At 45.8% G+C, this 21,920-nt stretch overlaps 2 protein-coding genes across 3 annotated transcripts in view; one reads left to right on the forward strand and one right to left on the reverse strand.

Annotated features, from left to right (window-relative positions):
* LOC142191151 (uncharacterized) overlaps positions 1–21,920 on the reverse strand; it is a 1,229,165-nt gene that overhangs the window by 637,454 nt on the left and 569,791 nt on the right. The gene's annotated exons all lie outside the window — the stretch shown is intronic.
* Positions 1–21,920, forward strand: part of LOC142189845 (uncharacterized) — a 236,989-nt gene that overhangs the window by 159,847 nt on the left and 55,222 nt on the right. Inside the window, exons 1-6 of one of the 2 annotated variants that reach the window (XM_075262255.1) lie at positions 5,296–5,460; positions 5,591–5,770; positions 5,849–5,972; positions 6,056–6,144; positions 6,375–6,495; positions 18,496–18,837. In XM_075262255.1, the coding sequence (XP_075118356.1) occupies positions 5,383–5,460; positions 5,591–5,770; positions 5,849–5,972; positions 6,056–6,144; positions 6,375–6,495; positions 18,496–18,837 (934 nt within the window). In that variant the 5' untranslated portion in view covers positions 5,296–5,382. Of the gene's footprint in view, positions 1–5,295; positions 5,461–5,590; positions 5,771–5,848; positions 5,973–6,055; positions 6,145–6,374; positions 6,496–18,495; positions 19,336–21,920 lie in introns of those variants that run through there. The other variant, XM_075262256.1, reaches the window with a different exon arrangement.

Genomic DNA, 21,920 nt, shown 5'->3' on the forward strand with positions numbered 1-21,920 from the left:
TAATTGGAGAAGCCCAGGAAGCGTTGCAGTGCCTTAAGACTAGAAGGGCGTTCCCACTTTTTTATTGCCATGACCTTGAGTAGGTCCATACAGAATGAATCGGGGGGGTAATGACATAACCCAGGAAAGTGACTCTTTGGACTCCGAACAGGCATTTGGACAGTTTAGCAAACAGATTGTTTTGGCGTTATCGCAACATAACATTTCTGACGTGTTCCACATGTGTAGCCCAATCTGGAGAAAAAAACAGGATATCATCCACATAGACCGCCACATGTCAACCCAGCAGGTCTCTGAAAACATCGTTGATAAAGTGCTGGAAAATTGCACAACCAAGTACTCAAAGTGACCCTCTGGGGTGTTGAATGCAGTTTTCCACTCATCTCCCTCCTTGATCCAGATCAGATTGTATGCCTCCCAGAGATCAACCTTGGAAAACCAGCGGGCACCCACAATCTGCTTAAAGAGATCAGGAATCAGTGGAAGTAGGTACTGGTTTCTGACAGTAATCTTGTTTAGTTCACGGTAGTCAATGCATGGTCGCAAACCCCCATCTTTTATATCAACAAAAAAGAAACCAGCTCCCATGGGTGAATTAGATGGACAGATGTGACCTTTCAGAAGACTATCCTGAATGTATTCCCGCATAGACTCACGTTCTGGAGCAGAAAAATTGAAAATCCTCCCCTTAGGGTATTTAGAATCAGGAAGGAGTTCAACCCCAGAGTCATAAGGTCTATGTGGGGATAAAACCTCAGCAGATTTAGGATCAAAAACATCATAAAAGTCAGACAAGAATTCAGGAATAACCGTCTCCTCACTGAGACAAAAGGAGGTATACAAAGCTATGCAATGAGAAGAGCATTGATTTCACTATTTTACCAATTCTTTTGTGGCCCAATCGAAAGTAGGATTATGGAGACTTAACCAGGGAAGTCCTAAGATAATATCAGATGGCAAATTTTCCATCACAAAGAAACTTATGACCCCAGTGTGCATTGAGCCCACTTGTAATGAGATCAAGGGGGTTTTAAAACGGATTTTGCCCCTGGCCAGTGGAGTAAAATTCGCTCCAGTAACCACTAGGGGAGTGTTTAATGGCACAAGATCAAGGCACAAAACAGAAATAAATGACATTTTAACAAAGTTAGTGGCAGCCCCAGAATCTACTAGGGCCTGGCCAGAAATAGATCTGTCCCCAGAAGACAGATACAGGTAACCTCAATTTATGAGAATATTCGGAAGATACCTGGTTGCCTGAGTGGTTCTCCCGATTACCACTCAGGCCCTGAAGTTTGCATGGTGTGCATGGTTTGACGGGACAGTCTTGGATGAAATGACCTGGTTTACCACAATACAGACAGAGATTATTCCGGCGACAATATTCCTGTCTAGCCTTGGTATCCAGCGCATCCCAATTGCATAGGCTCGTCCCCAGGGGTGACAAGAGGAGAAACAGATTTTTTAACAGAAAAAGAATGGGAGACAGAAGGCTTAACAGAATCAGACCCTACCCTCTCTTTACGTCTGTCCTGGAGTTTCTGGTCAATGCGGACAGCCAGGGTCATGGCCTGTTCTAAGGTGGGGAGATCAGGGTGACCTACCCAAACATCCTTAACTGAGTCAATGAGACCCTGTTTAAAGAGAGCCCTCAAAGCTGTGTCACACCAACCAGTTGTTATACTAAACTTCCGAATCTCAGAGCAATAAAGTTCATTATAAGTGTCCCATAGGGGTGAGAATAAAGCTTCGTAATGTCACCTGTACACATCTAAAAATGCGTCAGGGTAGCATAAAGGGACGAAGACGGAGACGTGGAAATCCAGCTGGGGATCCAGGCTGCAGTCGAGCTACTGCAGATCCAATGGTTACTGTAGAGGGGCAGACAGCAGTGCCCATCGTCATTAGCACAAAGGGAGGGGGACGAAGACGGGGACGTGAAAACCCAGCTGGGGATCCAGGCCGCATAGCTTGACTGCAGATCCAATTAGCTACTGGAGAGGGGCAGCCAGCAGTGTCACTACGTCAAGCAGGGTGTAATGCTGACGAGGCCCAAGTACCAGGAACTGATGTTACAGTGGATAACAAATATTGTGGACCAGCATGTCCCGTCAACAGTACTGAAGACACTCAGTTCCATGTGTCTGTGTCAGCTCAGAAGTTCCGCGTCCTCCTCCTACACCACCACCATCACTGTTAAAAAATAATAATGTTTTAGTGCTCACCCCAAGGACCTGAAAAATAATTTTTTAGGGCTAACCTCTGCTGGTTAAAGGCTCAACTGACCCAAAGGGCCAAAAACTAAGCTGGTTAGAGGGTCAACTCACCCCAAGGGCCTAACTTTCTGGTGGTTAAAAGCTCAACTTTGGGTTTCTGTAAATACAATTGGGGAGGAAAAAAGGTTTCCAGGTATTTTCCCACTTTGATAGAGGTTTTTTTGAGTGTGGAAAGTGTGTAGTTGTTAGGCTGTGATAGTGGGGTAAAACTGTGACTTGGGTGTGTTAGATGCTCCCAGACATGCTTCCCCTGCTGGACTTGGTGACCCTCCTTAGTCGAATAGTGGGATCCCCTGAAACGAAGCATTTTTCTCCTTAGACTATAATGGGGTTCGATATTCATTCGAGTAGTCGAATATTGAGGGGCTATTCCAATGAAATAACGAATATTTCACTGTTTACTCATCTCTATTCACAATATCATAATCAGGACTATTGTACAGACATTATCACATAAGTATCTGAATTATACCCGATCATTGAATTTCTCCTCATATGGAAGGGATTTATCGTTATACAACCCAAATAGTACATTTTACCAATAGACAGTTATTAATATATGGAAGATATATTTCTAAGCTCCACCCATGTCCTTCCTGACAATAACATCCACCAATAGTATGAGTAATGATCCTTCATTAGGATATTCCAAGCTCTGTAACTTTTCGCTAATAAGAAAGGCCAGGTCAGATTACAATAAGTTACTGTGAAGATCTAACATTTTGTGGGCTACAAGGAGGACATTACGCTGTGTGGGGGCCATAAGATGTCATAGCTGCCGCTAATAGGAGACTTCCCCCTCCCCCTCAGACAGTGCCCCCTTATTTACAAGGAGATTCACTTTCTAGTACTTGGCTCCACTACATACACGTCACACACAGACAGCTCTGCAGAGACCTCTAATATCTAGTCATGTGATTCTGTGACTCCTCCCACACAGGTGACATCATCACAGGTCCTTTAGCTCACTAGGATTTAGTGTCTTCTACACAGATGAAGCGATAACAGCAGGACCTGATCATGTGACTCCTTAGCTCCTCCCACACCTATAACATCTTCACAGGTCCTGTGAGCAGACGGCTGCTGTACCCGAGGAGGTAAGTGCTCGCTCTCAGCCCTTCTCATACATTCAGTCTCCCTCCTCGTGGCCCCCACACACTATAATGTCCTCCTTGTGGCCCCCACACACTATAACGTCCTCCCTGTGGCCCCCACACACTATATTGTCCTCCCTGTGGCCCCCACACACTATAATGTCCTCCTCGTGGCCCCCACACACTATAATGTCCTCCTCGTGGCCCCCACACACTATAATGTCCTCCTTGTGGCCCCCACACACTATAACGTCCTCCCTGTGGCCCCCACACACTATATTGTCCTCCCTGTGGCCCCCACACACTATAATGTCCTCCTCGTGGCCCCCACACACTATAATGTCCCCCTCGTGGCCCCCACACACTATAATGTCCTCCTCGTGGCCCCCACACACTATAACGTCCTCCTCGTGGCCCCAACACACTATAATGTCCTCCTTGTGGCCCCCACACACTATAATGTCCTCCTCGTGGCCCTGTTGGATCCTACAATAGACCTGAGACTGGGAAGGAGATTCACCTTCCAGCAATGACCCTAAACCTCCAGCCCGAGCTCCAGTGAATGGTTTCGATCACAGAATATTCGGCTCTTAGAACGGCCCAGTCACAGTCCAGACCTAAATCCCATTGAGCATCTGTGGCAAGACATGAAAATTGCTGTTCACAGACGCTCCATCCAATCTGGCTGCAAAGAAGAAGAAGAAGGGGCAGAAATCTCATCTCTAGATGTGCAAAGCTGGTAGAGACCGAGCCCAAAAGACTTGTAGCCAGAATTGTAGCCAAAGGCGGCTCTACACAGTATTGCTATAGGGGGCTGAAGACTTTTACAAGCCCCTGTATCGGTGTTAGATCTCTGGATGGAACATTCTCCGGGACACTCATTCCTCTCATGTCCCTACAGCGGGGCCCATTCTCTACGTCCTCTATACCATCATGTAAGATTCTGCTCATTTCAGTAAGTCACAAACCTACAGATTCCCGTTGGCCACTTTCTCCTCTGCATTAGTCACTTGTTGTTGCACGTTGCGTACTAGGCTGTAATACTTCCTCTTCTGTCAGGGTCAGGGAGGACTGTACAGTTAGTTCCAGTGTGCTGGTAATATCAGGGGCCGAGTGTCTTCACCTCTATGGCCAGTAGATTGTAGTCCAGACAGAAATGTGGGAGATCTATCTGTGACAGTTGTGGCTGTTCCAAGAGATCGATGGACGAACCATCACTTGTTGTGACTGAAGCTGCAGGGAAAGTCAGTGTCATCTTTACACGTGTCAGCTCCGTATCTTTGGACTCTTCCTCACCTTCTTGAGGGTTTCTTCCCCTCCTTAGTGGGTAGCACGGCTCATTCTACTAGAGCTGCTGGAGCCTCCTGGGCTGTTCGGCATCAGGTTTTGGTTCTTCTAGATTCAATTTATGTTACAACATCCCGGGCAGCACAATTCCATGGGGTCAGAATTATCTGCTGGAACATAGGAACCACCTATTTATGTCTGTACCTGCTGGTGCAGCCGATGGGTGTCAGTTGCCTGTTGTGAGTCTGGTTGGTGTTACAAGGTGAAAAATTTCTGGTTCTTCATGTTCCAGATACTGTACTGGCTGCTGATGCTCGTCCTCCAGCTACTTGTCGCTATGGCACTGGCAGAGGAGGCGGAGTGTCTCAGTATGAACACATCCCAAATACTGTCACCCTTGGCCCAACAGCCAATAATCATCCCTTGTGCAACTCTGACAAATCGCCCCCTTTACCTGAGACAACAATGAGATTCTGTTCAGCCTATCACACACCTTATATACCCACCAAGCCGGCCCACAACAAGTCACTCCCTTCCTGAGCTACACGCTGCCGACGTCAGAAGTAGGAGGTGGTGATAATAATGGGACTGAACTCTTCTATTTATTCCATGGGATTCCGTGTAGTGATTACATTGTCTCATCTTCTCTCCATTCAGGTTCCTACAATATAGAATCCTCTCAGTATCTTCTATAGAAGAGAATATTCCTGATTGATCCATCAAGGATGGAAAGAGACAGGAACAAGATGGCGGAAAGTCTATTAAATCTCACCCTAGAGATCATCTACCAGCTTACTGGAGAGGTGAGAGATTCTGATGATGTCATCATGACATCATTCTTATCTATAGTAATAACAGATGATATGACTGGAGAGGTGATGGACTCTGGACATGTATGTAGTGAGATTTATTAATGTGTCTCCCCATAACCAGGATTACACAGTAGTGAAGAAGACCTCTAGTGGGCGCTGTCAGGCTCCTGTGTATAAAGGATATGAAGAAACCCTGAGCCTAATCCTGGGGCCTCCACCTCACCCCCTGATACAGAAGGAGATCAATGGACAGAAGATCCTAGAACTCACCAACAAGATGCTGGAGCTGCTGACTGGAGAGGTGACAGTGCTGGGAATGCTGGGACATTATACAGTAACTGGAGGGGTCGGGGTGATGACTGTATCATTGTGTTGTCAGGTTCCTATAAGGTGTCAGGATGTCGCTGTCTATTTCTCCATGGAGGAGTGGGAGTATTTAGAAGGACACAAGGATCTGTACAAGGAGGTGATGATGGAGGACCAGCAGCCCCTCACATCAGCAGGTAATAGACATGACTATATACACATGGACTTCCATTATTTGTATGTACAGAATGAATTCAGTCCCTGTCTGTGTTTCCTACAGGTAGATCCAGTAAGAGGACAACACCGGAGAGATGTCCCAGTCCTCTTCTTCCACAGGATGATCAGGTAGATGGAGATATTCCCTATGATGTGTAGACGGGCTGTGAAGTCCTTGTGGTCAGTCTTGTTGTGTCCAGCAGTATTATATGGTTATATACATGGGCGGTGTCATTGAGCCGCCATCTAATATGTTTATCCGGCTCCTCACAGACCTGCAGCTACTGTCAGGACATCTTTCATCTTCATGCGGATTAATGATCTAGAACATTCTCTGTGACTTCCCCATTTGTCTGGTGACTTTTACATTATTTGTTTCCCAGATTTTCCATCAGGATAAAGATGTGAGCGACATTAATGTTATATCTATGAGAATAAAGGAAGAGCCCTATGTGAGTGGTGATGAGGAGGGTGAGGAGGACATTCCTACAGGGACCCGCCCAGGTGAGGAGTCACCACTATATAAAGCACAGAAGGGTCACTGATTCTATTCAGACATTGTTTAGACTATTTGTTGTTCCCCGATTCAGGTAAAATACTAAAAATACCTGAATATAAATGTGATACCGCTATAGGGGGTAATAAATGTAGTATAGAATAGAACGGACAGCAGGAATATGGACTTGACATCGATGTGAACGAGGCAAATTTCTTCCTCACCGGCTGTCAGTCCTTGTGAAGGGAAAGAATTTACCAGAATTATATAGCAGATTATTTCAGGTAGCGGAAAAATAATCCTCCTGCTCGATCTTCAGGCAGATTCCACCTCAGAGCTCTATGGAAATAAATGGGAGGTGGAAAATCCGGCCTGGCCAGTAAGGAATCTGATGGAGATTCGGGAGCTGATTTGGTAAAGCGGAAAAATTCTTCTTCTGAATTCCTGAAGCAGCTTCTACAAATGTCACTGTGTAAACCTCACCTTAGACCCCAATCACACTATGGAATCCGGACTAGAAAATCTGGTCTGTCCATCAGTCACATTTCCCAGCCCAAACTCTGTCCACACACCAGGACTCCCCGTATCTTAGTGATCTATGACGCTAGGAGTCCCTGCTTCCTTGTGACTCCACAGACCCTACTACATACTGTATGCAGTGCTAGTTTTAGACAAATTGTAACCCTGGGTAAAATTGAAAGCGGGGCCGCAAGTCCTGACATACCAACAACACCGTCACATTTACTCATTTTAGAAGTCAGCGCTGCACTTCCAGTGGCATTGATATAGTCCTGAAAGATTAGGGGGAAAAAATTGTGGATATGTCTGTACCACTATACTGGGGAAAATTATTACCAACATACAGATAATTACCAAACAAATCACATTCTATAGACCAGTAATACCTCTATACTAGGCCCTGGTAGCACACTACCTCCACACAGTGATGACCTCCGTGATGTAGTCGTGGATTACACACACTAATTATTATTATTATTATCAATAATAATAGTAATAATAATAATTTTTATTTATATTTCGCCAACATATTCCGCAGCGCTGTACAAATTGTAGGGTTCAAATACAGACAAAGAGATACATTACAAAGAAATAGTCATTTCACACAATGGGACTGAAGGCCCTGCTCACAAGAGCTTACAATCTATGAGGTAGAGGGGGCGACACAAGAGGTAGCAGGGGCGACATTGCTTATACAGAGGTCAGACAATTTTGTAATAGAGGTGACTGTCATTACACAAACATAAAACTGTATGAGCCATCACCTTTCGTTTCCTTTAATGTGCAGGTGGTACCTGAAACTGCATCATATTATGTGGGGTAATGTGGGAGGGTTCATTTTAGGGATTCTAATTACATTATAGAAAGGTTTACATTAGGAATTGTCATCGGCCGATCTGATAAGATGTGTTTTTAGTTTGTACTTGAAGTTGTAGAAATTGGGAGTTAATCTGATTGTCCGGGGTAGAGCATTCCAGAGAAGTGGTGCAGCTCGGGAGAAGTCTTGTATACGAGCGTGGGAGGTTCTGATAATAGAGGATGTAAGTGTTAGGTCATTGAGTGAGCAGAGAGCACGGGTTGGGCGGTAGACAGAGATGAGGGAGGAAATGTATGGAGGTGCGGCATTATGGAGAGCCTTGTGGATGAGGGTGATAACTTTATATTTTATTCTTTAATGAATAGAGATGAGCAAACAGTAAAATGTTCGATATTCATTCAGAATAGTCGCTCATTATTTGACTATTCGATCGAATATCGAACCCCATTATAGTCTATGGGAGAAAATGCTTGGCTACAGGGGATCCCACCATTCAACTCAGGAGAGTCACCAAGTCCACTATCACACCTTAGGAAATGATGCCAACACCCTGGAATGCAACTGGGACAGCAGGGGAAGCATCTCTGGGGGCATCAAGTACCTTTATTATGTCAGGATCCCCTGTCAGCTTGCGATATGCCGGTGCTGACTTTTTCCCATAGGAATGCATTGACTAGCGTTGATTGGCCAGTGTACAGCATTCAGCCAATCAACGCTGGTTCTGCCTGAGGAGGCGGGGTCTAAAATCGGACCACAGCAGTTTCCATTCTGGTCAAATTTTAGACTCCGCCTCCTCCAGCAGAACCAGCGTTGATTGGCCGAATGCTGTACACTGGCCAATCAACGCTGGTCAATGCATTCCTATGGCGAGATGAAGCAGAGCTAGCCGTGCAGTTAGCTGGGCTACTCCGGACACCGAAAATGAAGCCCAACCATCCCTCCAACTACTCCTCCTGTCACACACACAGGGAGGGGGGTTAATCAATAAACAGCTTGGGGTCCAACAATTTTTGGACTACATGCTGTGTAGTGAATAGGATCGTTTTTAAAATCCAATCTCCAAATGATCAAAGAGGGCCTGGATGCCTTTCTTGAAGAGAAAAATATAACAGGTTATGGACTCTAGATTTTAAGGACACGTTGATTCAGGGTTTTTATGCTGACTGCCAGATTTGGAGTCGGGAAGGAATTTTTTCCCCTGAAATAGGGCAATTGGCATGAGCCTCATGGTTTTTTTTGCCTTCCTCTGGATCAACACTGTAGGGATTGTAGGGTTATACGTTGGACTTGATGGACTAATGTCTTTATCCAACCTCATCAACTTTGTAACTATTCTGAAATGTCAAGATCGGCTCAACCCTAAGTGCTGGCCGATGTAGCAGTGTCCAATGTAGCATCGGTAGAGCTGAGTGTGTAGCAGGTTCAGCTCTGCTTCATCTTGGCATAGGAATGCATTGACCAGCATTGATTGGCCGAATGCCGTATTTCTGTATGGCATTCGGCCAATCAACGCAGGTCAATGCATTCCTATGGGGAAAAAGTCAGCTCGCGCATATCGCAAGCTGACAGGGATCCTGATGAGATGGAGCCCCAAAGAGCTGGGTGAGTAACATTCCCCCCTAAATAAAGGTAATCCCTAGCTAACCCTGCCTGTAGATCTGTCCCTGTCTCACAGTCACATAGTTAAATCCACCATTTGTCTAAATTGGAGGTCACCTGAATTAGCCAGCCAATGACTTTTTCAGATTTTTTTTCACTGCCTCTGTTGTCGTAGTTCTTGTCCCACCTCTCTTGCGCCATTATTGGTGTAAAAAACGCGCTAGGGAAGGTGGGAGGGGATACAAATTTTTACTGCGTTTGGGGCCTTGTATTCGATTGGAATCTGTATTTGATCGAACGGTGTTCGCTCATCTCTAATAATGAATAGGCAGCCAAAGTTGTGACCGCCACAGACCCAAGGTCTCGCTGTAGTGTATAAACTGATAGATGAGCCTGGCCGCTGCATTCAGAATAGATTGTAGAGGGGAGAGTTTAGTGAGGGGAAGACCGATTAGTAAGGAGTTACAGAAGTCAAGGCGAGAATGAATCAGAGAGACAATAAGTGTCTTTAGTGTATCTCTGGTAAGGAAAGGGCGTATTCTGAAGATGTTTTTGAGGTAGAGGTGACATGAGCATGCAAGTGATTCAATATGTGGGGTGAAGGAAAGGTCTAAGTCAAACATAACCCCGAGGCAGCGGGCCTGCTGCCTAGGAGTTATAGTAAGGCCTGAGACTGCAATGGATATATCAGGGACAGATCTGTTAGATGGTGGAAACAGTATTAGTTCAGTCTTAGAGAGATGTAGATTCAGATTGAGCAAGGACATGATATTTGAGACAGCAGAGAGACAGTCACTGGTGTTCTGTATTAGTGCGGGGATGATGTCACGGGAAGATGTGTATAATTGGGTGTTGTCACGGAGCTGAGGTATACGTCTTTCCTCCGGAAGATCTCTTTAATCAACAGGGACATAAGAGGATGGGAGACAGCAGCAATTTATTGTATTTCACAAAGTTAGTAGCTGGCAGCGGTCACATCAACCGTAATAACAATAAGTCCACGGAAGTCACAACTCAGTGATAGCTTTGGTTCCTTGGTCCTTTAACTAAATCCTAGCTCTCTGCAGAGCTGTTCACAGGCTGGCTAACCCATACTAACTGCTAACTACAAACCTAAACTAAAACTGTTACATCCTATATCTGTGGGTGGGAAGGGCTGAGTCACAGATCCTTCCTCCCTCACCTATGCCAAAGAGAGCAGACTCCCTGTCTCCTTTGGACAATGCACCATCCAACATCTTCTTGGAGACACCAATCAGATTATCTCCACCCATTGTCCTCACTAGTTAGAGGCATTTGCATACAATGTGCTAACACACTAGACCCTAATCAGCCAACTACACATTGATGTATACAAGAGGTTAGAGATTACATTCCACACGAAATATATATATTACACATTGCCTATAGTATAGACCCTAAACATCCCGTACAGGTGTCATCAGTATAAAGATGGTACCGGAAGCCAAATCTGGTGATGGTTTGTCCAATGGGGGCTGTGTAGAGAAAAATGAGCAGGGGGCCTAGGACCGAGGGCAGACCGTTTCAGTAGGAGGGCAGAGTGCGGAAACCAGATTGTAAGGGGTCAAGAAGAGAGATAGCGGATTAAATGAGAATAGACCAGGTTTTCCAAGATTTTAGAGATGAAGTGGAGGTTAGAGACGGGTTGATAGTTAGCAGCACAGGATGGATCCAGGGAGGATTTCTTCAGTAGCGGGGTTATGACAGCGTGTATGAAAGAGGGTGTAAAATTCCAGAAGAGAGGGAGAGGTTAATTATTTTAGTAAGGTAAATTGTGACAGCCGGAGACAGAGATTGGAGAAGGTGTGAGGGGAAGGGGTCACTACTGCAGGTTGTAGGGTGAGATGAAGAAAGTAGCTGGGAGACTTCCTCTTCTGTAACAGGTTCAAAAGATGAGAATGGAGAGTCTGAAGAGCGGTTGGTGAGGGGATCAGTACTATGGTAGGTGATGGGATCAATGCCACCTGGGGATTGGGCAGTTATTTCCTGACGGATCTTATCAATTTTATCATGGAAATAAGTGGCTAGGTCATCAGCACTAAGGTCTGTGAATGGCGTCTGCACCTTGGGTGTGAGTAAGGAGTGAAAACTTTCAAAAGCCTTTTAGGGTTTCTGGAGATAGAAGAGATGACGGTGGTGAAATAGTCTTGTTTGGCAAGGTGAAGGGCAGATCTATATGTTTTAAGAATAAATTTGAAGTGGAGGAAATCTGCAGGTAAACGTGATTTTCTCCTCTGTAACCTGCATTAGAACATAGCCTACTTTTTAGCACGTTAAATGACATGGATTCATGCCCGCTATACTCGAATTTAAGTTCACATTACTCTTGAGGACCTTTGATGACATCATCACAGGTCCTTGAGCCATTCCGTGATAGGATCACACTATTGTATGGGCGGAGCTACACCCAGACAGTGTGCAAGCCACTGCAAAACGGAGATGAACAGCAAGTCAGGCGAGTTCAAAACATGCAACCAGTGTGTGTACAACAGGAGTATCTGGGGTCTACAGTTTGTGTTGGGACATGTGGCGTTCGGCCTCTGGTGGGAAGGGAAGGGCGAACTGTGTCAAATTTCAGTAGCAGCCATTCAGCCGTGTCACAGATTCTGCGAGGACACTCACACAAGACAACCCTTGGAGTAGCAGAGCCAAGACGCGAATGCAGGCGGATCATCGCCACCCACATTTCGCTAAATATAAGCGGCTCATCGTCAACAACAACCCGCAGATTTCGGGCAAAAGCTAGTTTAAAATTTAGCATGTTTGAATAATTTAAACAAGTTACAAGTTTTATAAGCAAATTTTGGAAATTTTAAGTATGTGATTTTTCTTTTTCCTGTACCAAGCTATGTTTGCAGTCAGGAATAGGTGGCAGAATGATTGAACCTCCCATTAAATGACACAATTTGGAAAACTAGACCCCTTAAGGTATTCATTGAGGGGTATACTGAGCATTTTGACCCTATAGCGGTTTCACAGATTTTACGAACTCGGGATGTGTAGGTTAAAAATTGCTAAACTGTCCCTTTATCCCCAGTTTTCATTCTCACAAGGGGTTAAAGGAGAAAAAGCCCCCCACAGTTTGTTACACAATTGCTCATGAACACGGCAATACCCCATATGTGGTTATAATCTTCTGTATGGGTTACAAAAGCTAAAAAGCGTCATGCTTCTTCCCTTCTGAGCCCTGCTGTGTATCCAAGCAGCAGTTTACACCCACATATATAATTTTTTTAATCCTCGGGATGGCCCACTTAATAGTTTTAGGAGTGCTAGCTGGGTTTTGGAGGGCAGATTTTGCTGGGATAGTTTTCAGGTGCCATGTTGCATTTGCACCTGAAAAGTATCAATACGATGGAAACCCCACAAAAGTGACCCCATTTTAGAAATACACCCATCCAGGAATGTATCAAGGGGTATTATCAATTTGAGCCTAAAAAAGCTTAACAAAAATTAATGTACAAAATGAAAATTGAAATTTTTAAAGAAATCTGCCATTTCAGTGCCCAATACGTTGCACCCACTTTGTGTTGTCCGAGACCTGCTCTCCTAAAACTATTATATTATATGTGGGTATAAACTGCTGCTTGGGCACACAGCAGGGCTCAGAAGGGAAGGAGCACTGCGCTTTTTATCTTTTGGGGTACAGATTTAGAGGGACTTTCTGGGCGCCATGTTGTTTTGGCAGAGCCCTGGAGGTGCCAGTAAACTGGAATTCCCCAAGAAGTGACCCCATTTTGTTGAAGCAATTTTAGGGTCTCTGTTAATGCGACATGGTGTCCAAAATCCAACAATTCAAATCTGCACTCCGAAAGCACATATCGCTCCTTCACATCTGTGCCCTGCTGTGTATCCAAATATATATGCCCACATGTATGACACTGGTGTACCCCAGATAACGTACTTAAAGGGATCCTATCATGCTAATACATTTTTTTTCTAAGTAACATGTAGGAATAGCTTTAAGAAAGGCTATTCGTCTCCTACCTTTCGTTGTCTTCTCTGCGCTGCCGTTCCGTCGGAATCCCGGTTCTTGTCGGTGTGCAAATGAATTCTCTCATAGCATTGGGGGCGGGCCTCAGTGCTCAAACAGCTATGGGGGCGTCCCCAATGCTGCAAGAGAACTCTATCCAGCACCGCCTCCATCTCCGTCAGCAGCATCGTCTTTGTCCTCTTCTTCCGGCGGTGATTTGTAGCTTCTAGGCCGCGGGCCTTGGGCAGAGTAGGCTGCGCATGCCCACAGGCCACGAGAAAATGGCCGCTTACACAGTATTCCCAATGAGACAAGCAAGTTGGCGTAGGCTGCTCAGAAGGGATGTTTATAGAATGCCGAGGACCCTCCCCTGACCTCAGCATGCGGTCGCCACAGGCGGAGAGCCAGTTTGGGAAATACAGTGCCAATGTTTGTCCGAGACTGCAGGAAATGCCTAACCTGGAGATATTTGAAGAAATTGCTTTGAGGAAGTAGGAATTCATCCCTCAGCATAAGGAACGACTTAAGGTGTTCCCCTGAATAAAGTTGTTCCACCTTGCATATACCACTCTCCGCCCACTTCCTCTGATCTAAATGGGGAAGGAGCGTGGACAAGTAAGCTAACGGTAAATCTGGTAGGAGTGATAAATTCTTTGTCGACACATGAGAGCATAGGTAATTCCAAGCCCACACTGAGGCTTTCAAAGCTGGTAGGGGGAAGTTTCTTTCCGGTGGGGGACCCTCTGGGACGAAGGAGGCCCACCAGAGGGAAGTCCAAGACTGACTGTAACACTTCTCTCCATCTACAAATACAAATCCTATTCTACTAAGTTTGTGTGTTTGGATGTTTGTTCCTCAATCACGGCCAAACCACTGAACGGATTTGGCTGAGATTGTACATATACCTGTATGGTGACCGGGGAAGGAAACATAGGCTACTTCATAGGCCGCTCCATCCCCCGACATCACGACTGCTACCGGCGAACGTATGGTCCTGCTACGCTGCAGGACCTAAGATGACGTCATTCCTGGCTTCAGCAGAGCTCTGATAGGTCTGCTGCATCCTGTGGGCAGCTCGATGGACGAAGTGCAAGCCGGAAAACATGGCGGCGGCTCACCACTCCGGCACGACACTGACATACAGGCTCGAGTGTGCACAGCCTGCGCTCCGGACACAGCGGAGCATACCAACAGCTGCGGAGTGAAGCGGACATGCGGCCTCACTCGCTGTGGCAGGGCAAGTGGATCGGCTGTGTGAGTAACCACGAGGGACTGTAGAGTTCGGTGCCAGGGGCCACGGTATAGGACTTTGGGGGCCCAGGGGGTCATGCAGGAGGGGAGGGGGCCGCGCAACAGTGGTTTGGGGAGCTAGAGGGGTGCCCAAGGCCCCCTTACCAGGGATGCCGCGGGGGTAGGATTTGGAGGTGCGCATGGGAGGAAGGGGCCATGCTACAGGGGTTTGGGTGTGCCGGAGCCACGCAGGCCAGGGGCCACGAGTTAGATACACGTATCTGCACAAAGTACCACATGCCGAAAGATTACATACGCGCGTCTGCACACAGTTCCACAAGCCGACGGATTAGATACGCACGTCTTCACACAGTTCCACATGCCAGAGGATTTAATATGCATGTCTGCACACAGTTCCACAACCCAAAGGATTAGATACACACATCTGCACACAGTACCACATGCCAGAGAATTAAATACACAGGTCAGCACACAGTATCACATGCCAGAGCATTAGATACGCATGTCTGCACACAGTACCACAAGCCGGAGGGATTAGATACACACCACTGCACACAGTACCACACGCCGTAGGATTGAATACGCGCCAATGCACACAGGTACACACACCGTAGGATTAGATACGCGCATCTACACAAAGTTCCACATGCCAAAGGATTACATATACGCATCTGCACACAGTTCCACATGCCACATGGATTAGATACGCACGTTTGCACAAAGTACCACACACCAGAAGATTAGATACGCACGTCTGCACACAGTACCACATGCCACAGGATTACATACACACCACTGCACACAATACCACACGCCGTAGCATTGGATACGTAACAATGCACAGTTACCCACGCTGCAGGATTACATATGTGTATCTACACACAGTTCCACATGCCAGAGGATTAGATACGCGCATCTGCACACAGTTCCACACGGCGCAGGATTAGATATGCGCATCTACATACAGTTCCACATGCCAAAGGATTACATATACGCATCTGCACACAGTTCCACACGCCGCAGGATTACATAAACGCCACTGCACACAATACCACACGCTGTAGGATTCGATACGTGCCAATGTACACAGTTACACAGACCGCAGGATTAGATATGCGCATATACACAAAGTTCCACGCGCCAAAGGATTAGATACGCACGTCTGCACACAGTTTCACGCACGCAAGAGGGTTAGATACACAGGCCAGCACACAGTATCACAAGCCAGAGGATTACATACGCACGTCATCACACAGTACCACACGCCGGAGAATTAGATACGCACGTCTGCACACAGTTCCACACGCCGCAGGATTACATATGTGCCACTGCACATAATACCACACGCTGGAGGATTGGATACGTGCTAATGCACACACTTACACACGCTGCAGGATTACATACACACAATTCCACATGACGGAGGATTACATACACGTGTCTGCACACAGTACCACAAGCCAGAGGATTACATAAACACGTCTTAACACAATAGTAGACGCCAGAAGATTATACGCACGTCTGCACACAGTTCCACATGCCGCAGGATTACATATATGCCACTGCACACAATACCACACGCCGTAGGATTGGATACGCGGCAATGCACACACTTACACACGCCGCAGGATTACATACATGTATCTACACACAGTTCCACATGCCAGAAGATTACATACGCGCGTCTGCCCAAAGTTCCAGAGGATTAGATTCACAAGTTAGCACACAGTATCACACACCAGAGGTTTGATACACGCGTCTGCACACACTTTCACATGCCAAAGGATTAGATACATGCATCTGCACACAGTTCCACATGCCAGAGGATTAGATACACAGGTCAGCACACCATATCACACGCCATAGGATTACATATGCACCTCTTCATGCAGTACCACATGCCGGAGGATTAGATACGCATGTCTGCAGACAATACCACAAGCCAGATGATTACATAAGCGCCACTGCACACAGTTTCACATGCCGCAGGATTAAATGCTCACCACTGCACACATCTTAACACAATACCACACGCCGGAAGATTGAATACGCGCCAATGCACACAGTACCACACGCTGCGGCTTTGGATACACGCATATGCACACAGTTCCACACACCATAGGATTAAGATACGCACGTCTGCACACAGTACCACATGCCGTAGGATTACATACGCGCGTCTGCACACAGTTCAACACGCCAGAGGATTAGATACACCGGTCAGCACACAGTATCCCACACCACAGGATTAGATGCATGCATCTACACACAGTTCCACATGACAAAGGATTACATACTCGAATCTGCACACCATTTCACATGCCAGAGGATTAGATACGCACATCTACACAAAGTTCCACATGCCAAAGGATTACATACTCACGTCTGCACACAGTTTCACATGGCAGAGGATTAGATACGCGCATCTGCACAAAGTACCACACGCCAGAGGATTAGATACACCGGTCAGCACACAGTATCCCACACCACAGGATTAGATGCATGCATCTACACACAGTTCCACATGACAAAGGATTACATACTCGAATCTGCACACCATTTCACACGCCGGAGAATTAGATACGCACGTCTGCACACAGTACCACAAGCCAGAGGATTACATACACATGTCTTAACACAATATCACACGCCAGAGGATTAAACATGCAAGTCTGCACACAGTTCCACATGCCGCAGGATTACACATGCGCCACTGCACACAATACCACACGCCGGAGGATTGGATACGTGCTAATGCACAGAGTTACACACGCTGCAGGATTACATACACACATCTACACACAATTCCACATGACGGAGGATTACATACACGTGTCTTCACACAGTTCCACATGACGGAGGATTACATACGTGCGTCTATACACAGTTCCACATGCCGCAGGATTAAACATGCGTGTCTGCACACAGTTCCACATGCCAAACAATTAGATACGTGCGATATAGCTTCACTCCAGAACAAACGAACCCTGCTTTGTCACTAATGTCCGAAATGAGATACACGTGATGCTTATGGACACACACACACATACAATATACAAAATACACCAATTCAAAACTGGACAATTGTTATGGGGCCAATAAACAAAATATGAAATATACCTGTGCGAAGCCGGGTCCTCTATTTATGGGGGAGCTATAAGCGTAGGGAAACTATTATATGAGGGGGTAAGGTATAAAAATGAACTATTATAAATATGTGCCCCACTTTTTTATTATTCACCTTTTACGCTTCCCCAATGCGTCCTGCTGCTGAAGCCTCTCTCCCTGCATAGCACGCTGATACATTTGTTTTAAGGCTGCCCCAATTTGGGTCACCAGACCAAACCTCTGGTGCTGAAGATCGTGTGGCCCCTTTGGAGACGGAGGGCCCTGGGCATTTCCCCAGTTTCCCCCCTAACGCCGACCATGACTTTATTGGACAACAGTTCAAACTGGGAAATCCAGCAGATGTGGTTTGGATTCTATTGTGTGTATGGGGAGTAATACAGTAAGGTTTATGGCATCCTACAGTATTATTCCACATAAGTGGCCATATATAAGCAGCCATGGATTGTGTTCACTTCTACAGTGACCTAGAGCAGTGGTGGCGTCTCCTGCCCCGCTTCATTACTATTCACTATCACTGACCTCCATCTCAGCACAGTGAATACTAATGAAATAGGCCGCGCTGCCCTCGTTTGCTGCCTGTGCCACTGACATCACTTCTTCACACTGTCTGAAGCGTCTCAGGCAGCGGCAGCTCAGTGGGGAATATACTTATAAGGTTATGTTATTCAATAATAGTAATATCAGTTTTCTTCTTGTCAGATGACTGTACCAGGAGCTCAGAGGGACATCTGATATCTACAGATTATAAAGCAAAGGATCATGAAGAACATGTGAATACCCCAGATATACCCTCAGCCCTTCGGGAGAAAGATCTTTCTTCTAATTTATCACAGTCTGTTAAGCAAAATGAAAGTTGCAGAAAGGACATTATACATCAGAGAATTCACACAGCGGAGAAGTCATATTCATGCCCAGAATGTGGCAAATGTTTTACTCGGAAATCAAATCTTGCTAGACATCAGAAAATTCACACTGGGGAGAAGCCATATTCATGTCCAGAATGTGGGAAATGTTTTGCTCAGAAATCAAAACTTGTTAAACATCAAAGAGCTCACACAGGGAAGAAGCTACATTCATGCAGAGAATGTGGGAAATGTTTCACTCAGAAATCAAGTCTTGTTCACCATCAAAGGATTCACACAGGGGAGAAGCCATATACATGTCCAGAATGTGGGAAATGTTTTGCTCAGAAATCAAATCTTGTTGCACATCAAAAAATTCACACAGGGGAGAAGCCATATACATGTCCAGAATGTGGGAAATGTTTTGTCTCTAATTCAGATCTTGTTAAGCATCAAAGAATTCACACAGGAGTGAAGCCATATTCATGCCTAGAATGTGGCAATTGTTTTCTCACTAAATCAGACCTTGTTACTCATCAAAGAACTCACACTGGGGAGAAGCCATATTCATGTCCAGAATGTGGGAAATGTTTTGCACAGAAATCAAATCTTGTTCACCATCAAAGGATTCACACAGGGGAGAAGCCATATACATGTCCAGAATGTGGGAAATGTTTTACTATGAACTCAACTCTTTTTAACCATCAAAAAATTCACACGGGGAGAAGCCTTATTCATGCCTAAAATATGGGAAATATTTTGTTGTGAAATCAAATCTTGTTAATCATCAGGGAATTCACACAAGAGAGAAGCCATATTCATGTACAGACTGTGGGAAATGTTTTACTCAGAAATCAGGTCTTGTTTATCATCAGGGAATTCACACAGGAGAGAAGCCATATTCATGCTCAGAATGTGGGAAATGTTTTATCTCTAAATTGGAACTTGTTAAACATCAGAAAATTCACACATAATCGTTGATACTGTTTTGTATCAGTTGTAGATCTAAGAGGAGGCCCTTAAGATTGTAGAAATTTTGGTAGTAGTCTCGAAAACATTAAGCTATAGTGTCCGGATGGTCACTAAAATAAACTTCCCCTAATCAATATCTCAATTGAAGTCCCATAAACAACATATAGAGATAATCAAAGCACATATGGAAACAACCCAGAATAAAGAATTTATATATTAATTTTATTCTTGTAAAATACTTTATAAAATATAATTGCAATTTAGTCCCCAATATAAAGTGTAAAGTATGATAGACGATCTTGAAACGACTTGTTCCAAAATGATAACACACAGAAACACGAAACTCCTGAATCTACAAAAGCAGCAGTATCAGTAACACAAAGACAAACACAATAGAATAATAACCTCTTACCTGGGGATGACAATAGGACCAGAAGATAAAGATCACTGCGCTTCACCAGATATTACATGCTAATACTCTTTTTTAATGTCCAACTAGATACACAACGCGTTTCAGGCTTACTGCCCTTTCTCAAGTGTAATGAACTATATCATAAAAACAGAATACAAATCCAGAATGCATCACATTCTGATGAAGGATCCAACAGACGTCAACCAGCCACATGTCAGCCATCTTAGATTTCAAGGCTTGTAAATGTGACAATGGGATGGAGGAACCTGCCCAACGAGGAATCCATTATTGCATCCATGGTTACGTTCAGCTCTCCTGCCATGACCACCAACTCTTCACCAAATTTAGCTAAGGCGCAAAGAAAGGAGCAAAAGACTTGAGCTTGGCTGTGGTTGGGAAGAATGAAATTAGGGATTGTGAATAGTTTGTCATGGATAGGTATTTTTAGAAACAAACAAGGGCCAGGGCCCCAGGGAGGGCGGCATTTTTGCTTCCCTAAGCCAGTCCAGGGCAAGCTGTCCTGGACTGGCTTAGCACCGAGCGGTGGATTGGGGAGGCCACTGGAGCAGCGCTGCTCCAGCCGACTCCCCTCACGCTCAGGCAGAGAACAGGTCCTCTCCCTTCCTGCTCTCTGCCTGCGAATGCCACTTCGCCCCGCCCCCTCCTCCCTGCCCACTCCTCCCGGGGGGCGGCTTTCTGTCGTTCACCTCAGGCGGCGAAAGGGGCAGGTTCACCCCTGCTTGGAGGTGTTTATGTAAGCCAACATTAACTACTTTTGATTTGCTGTCAGGGTTGGAGCTGTGGAACCAGCAAGGGAAATATCTGTTTACTATCATGTGCACGTGGCCTGTCTTAAAGTAGGTTTCCTGTAGCAGTAGGATGTGAACCCTTAGCTTGTGCATGTTGTAGAGTACCTGGGTCCTCTTCTTCAGCATGTTGAAGCCTCTGATGTTCAGGGAGCACAACTGAAGTCTGGTCATTTCTCCCTGGGAAGGCAATACCTGTAAAAGAGGAGAAGAGAAAAAAGAATAGGGGAGGAGGAAGAGGGGAGGGAGGAAAGAAGAGGGTGGAGAAGTAAGGGGGGGGGGGGTAGGTAGTCCAGGCATTTAGTGTTGCCTCTTTGACCCTGAGACTTAACCCAGGGGAAGGGGAAGAGCAAAAGTGTTCTATGAACAAACCTTAAAGGGGTTGTCCCATGTTGCATACTTACCAGTCTTCATTTCTGTGAATTCTTCTGTCTTCCGGCTTTGTCTCGTCATTGGTGGGCGGGGTCACATATGCAAAGCCAAGCGGCGAGATGCCGCCGGCCCTGTGTGCGCGCTCATAGACCAGTCTAGCCTTCACAATGCGAATACAGACCCGACAGGGTGCCGGGTCTGCATTGTGAAGGCTAGACTGGTGTATGAGCGTGCACGCAGGGCCGGCGGCATCTCGCCGCTTGGCTTTGCATATGTGACCCCGGAGCGGAATAACAGCATCGTTTCTGCCGCTGCTTGCTTCATGCAGGGCAGAAGCATAGAGATGTTGCTGACTTCACTTGTGCCGGCGTCTAACCCTGCATTGGTGGCCCCTTCCCCCAAAGGGTAAACTACCCCCCCCCCCCACTCCAGGCTCGCTCCTGTGCACTTAGCCCCTCCTCCCTCCCCCTGAGAGCAGGCAGACACATCACTTGACTCAGGAGCAGCTAGGTCAGGGCTGTGGCCACAAAAAAATGAATAAAGTAAGATATTGGCCAAACAAAGCAATTTTGCTAAAGCAATGTATTTAGGAAAAGTGTTACATTCACATTAACAAGCATTATAGATAGGATCCTTGTGACGGGACAACCCCTTTAAGGACAGGGATGTCCAAGTTAATATCTTTCTACTACATCAAACTTGTTATCAAGAAAAAATTAA

This window comes from Leptodactylus fuscus, chromosome 1, assembly GCF_031893055.1.
Source record: "Leptodactylus fuscus isolate aLepFus1 chromosome 1, aLepFus1.hap2, whole genome shotgun sequence".
NCBI classification, from domain to species: Eukaryota; Metazoa; Chordata; class Amphibia; order Anura; family Leptodactylidae; genus Leptodactylus; species Leptodactylus fuscus.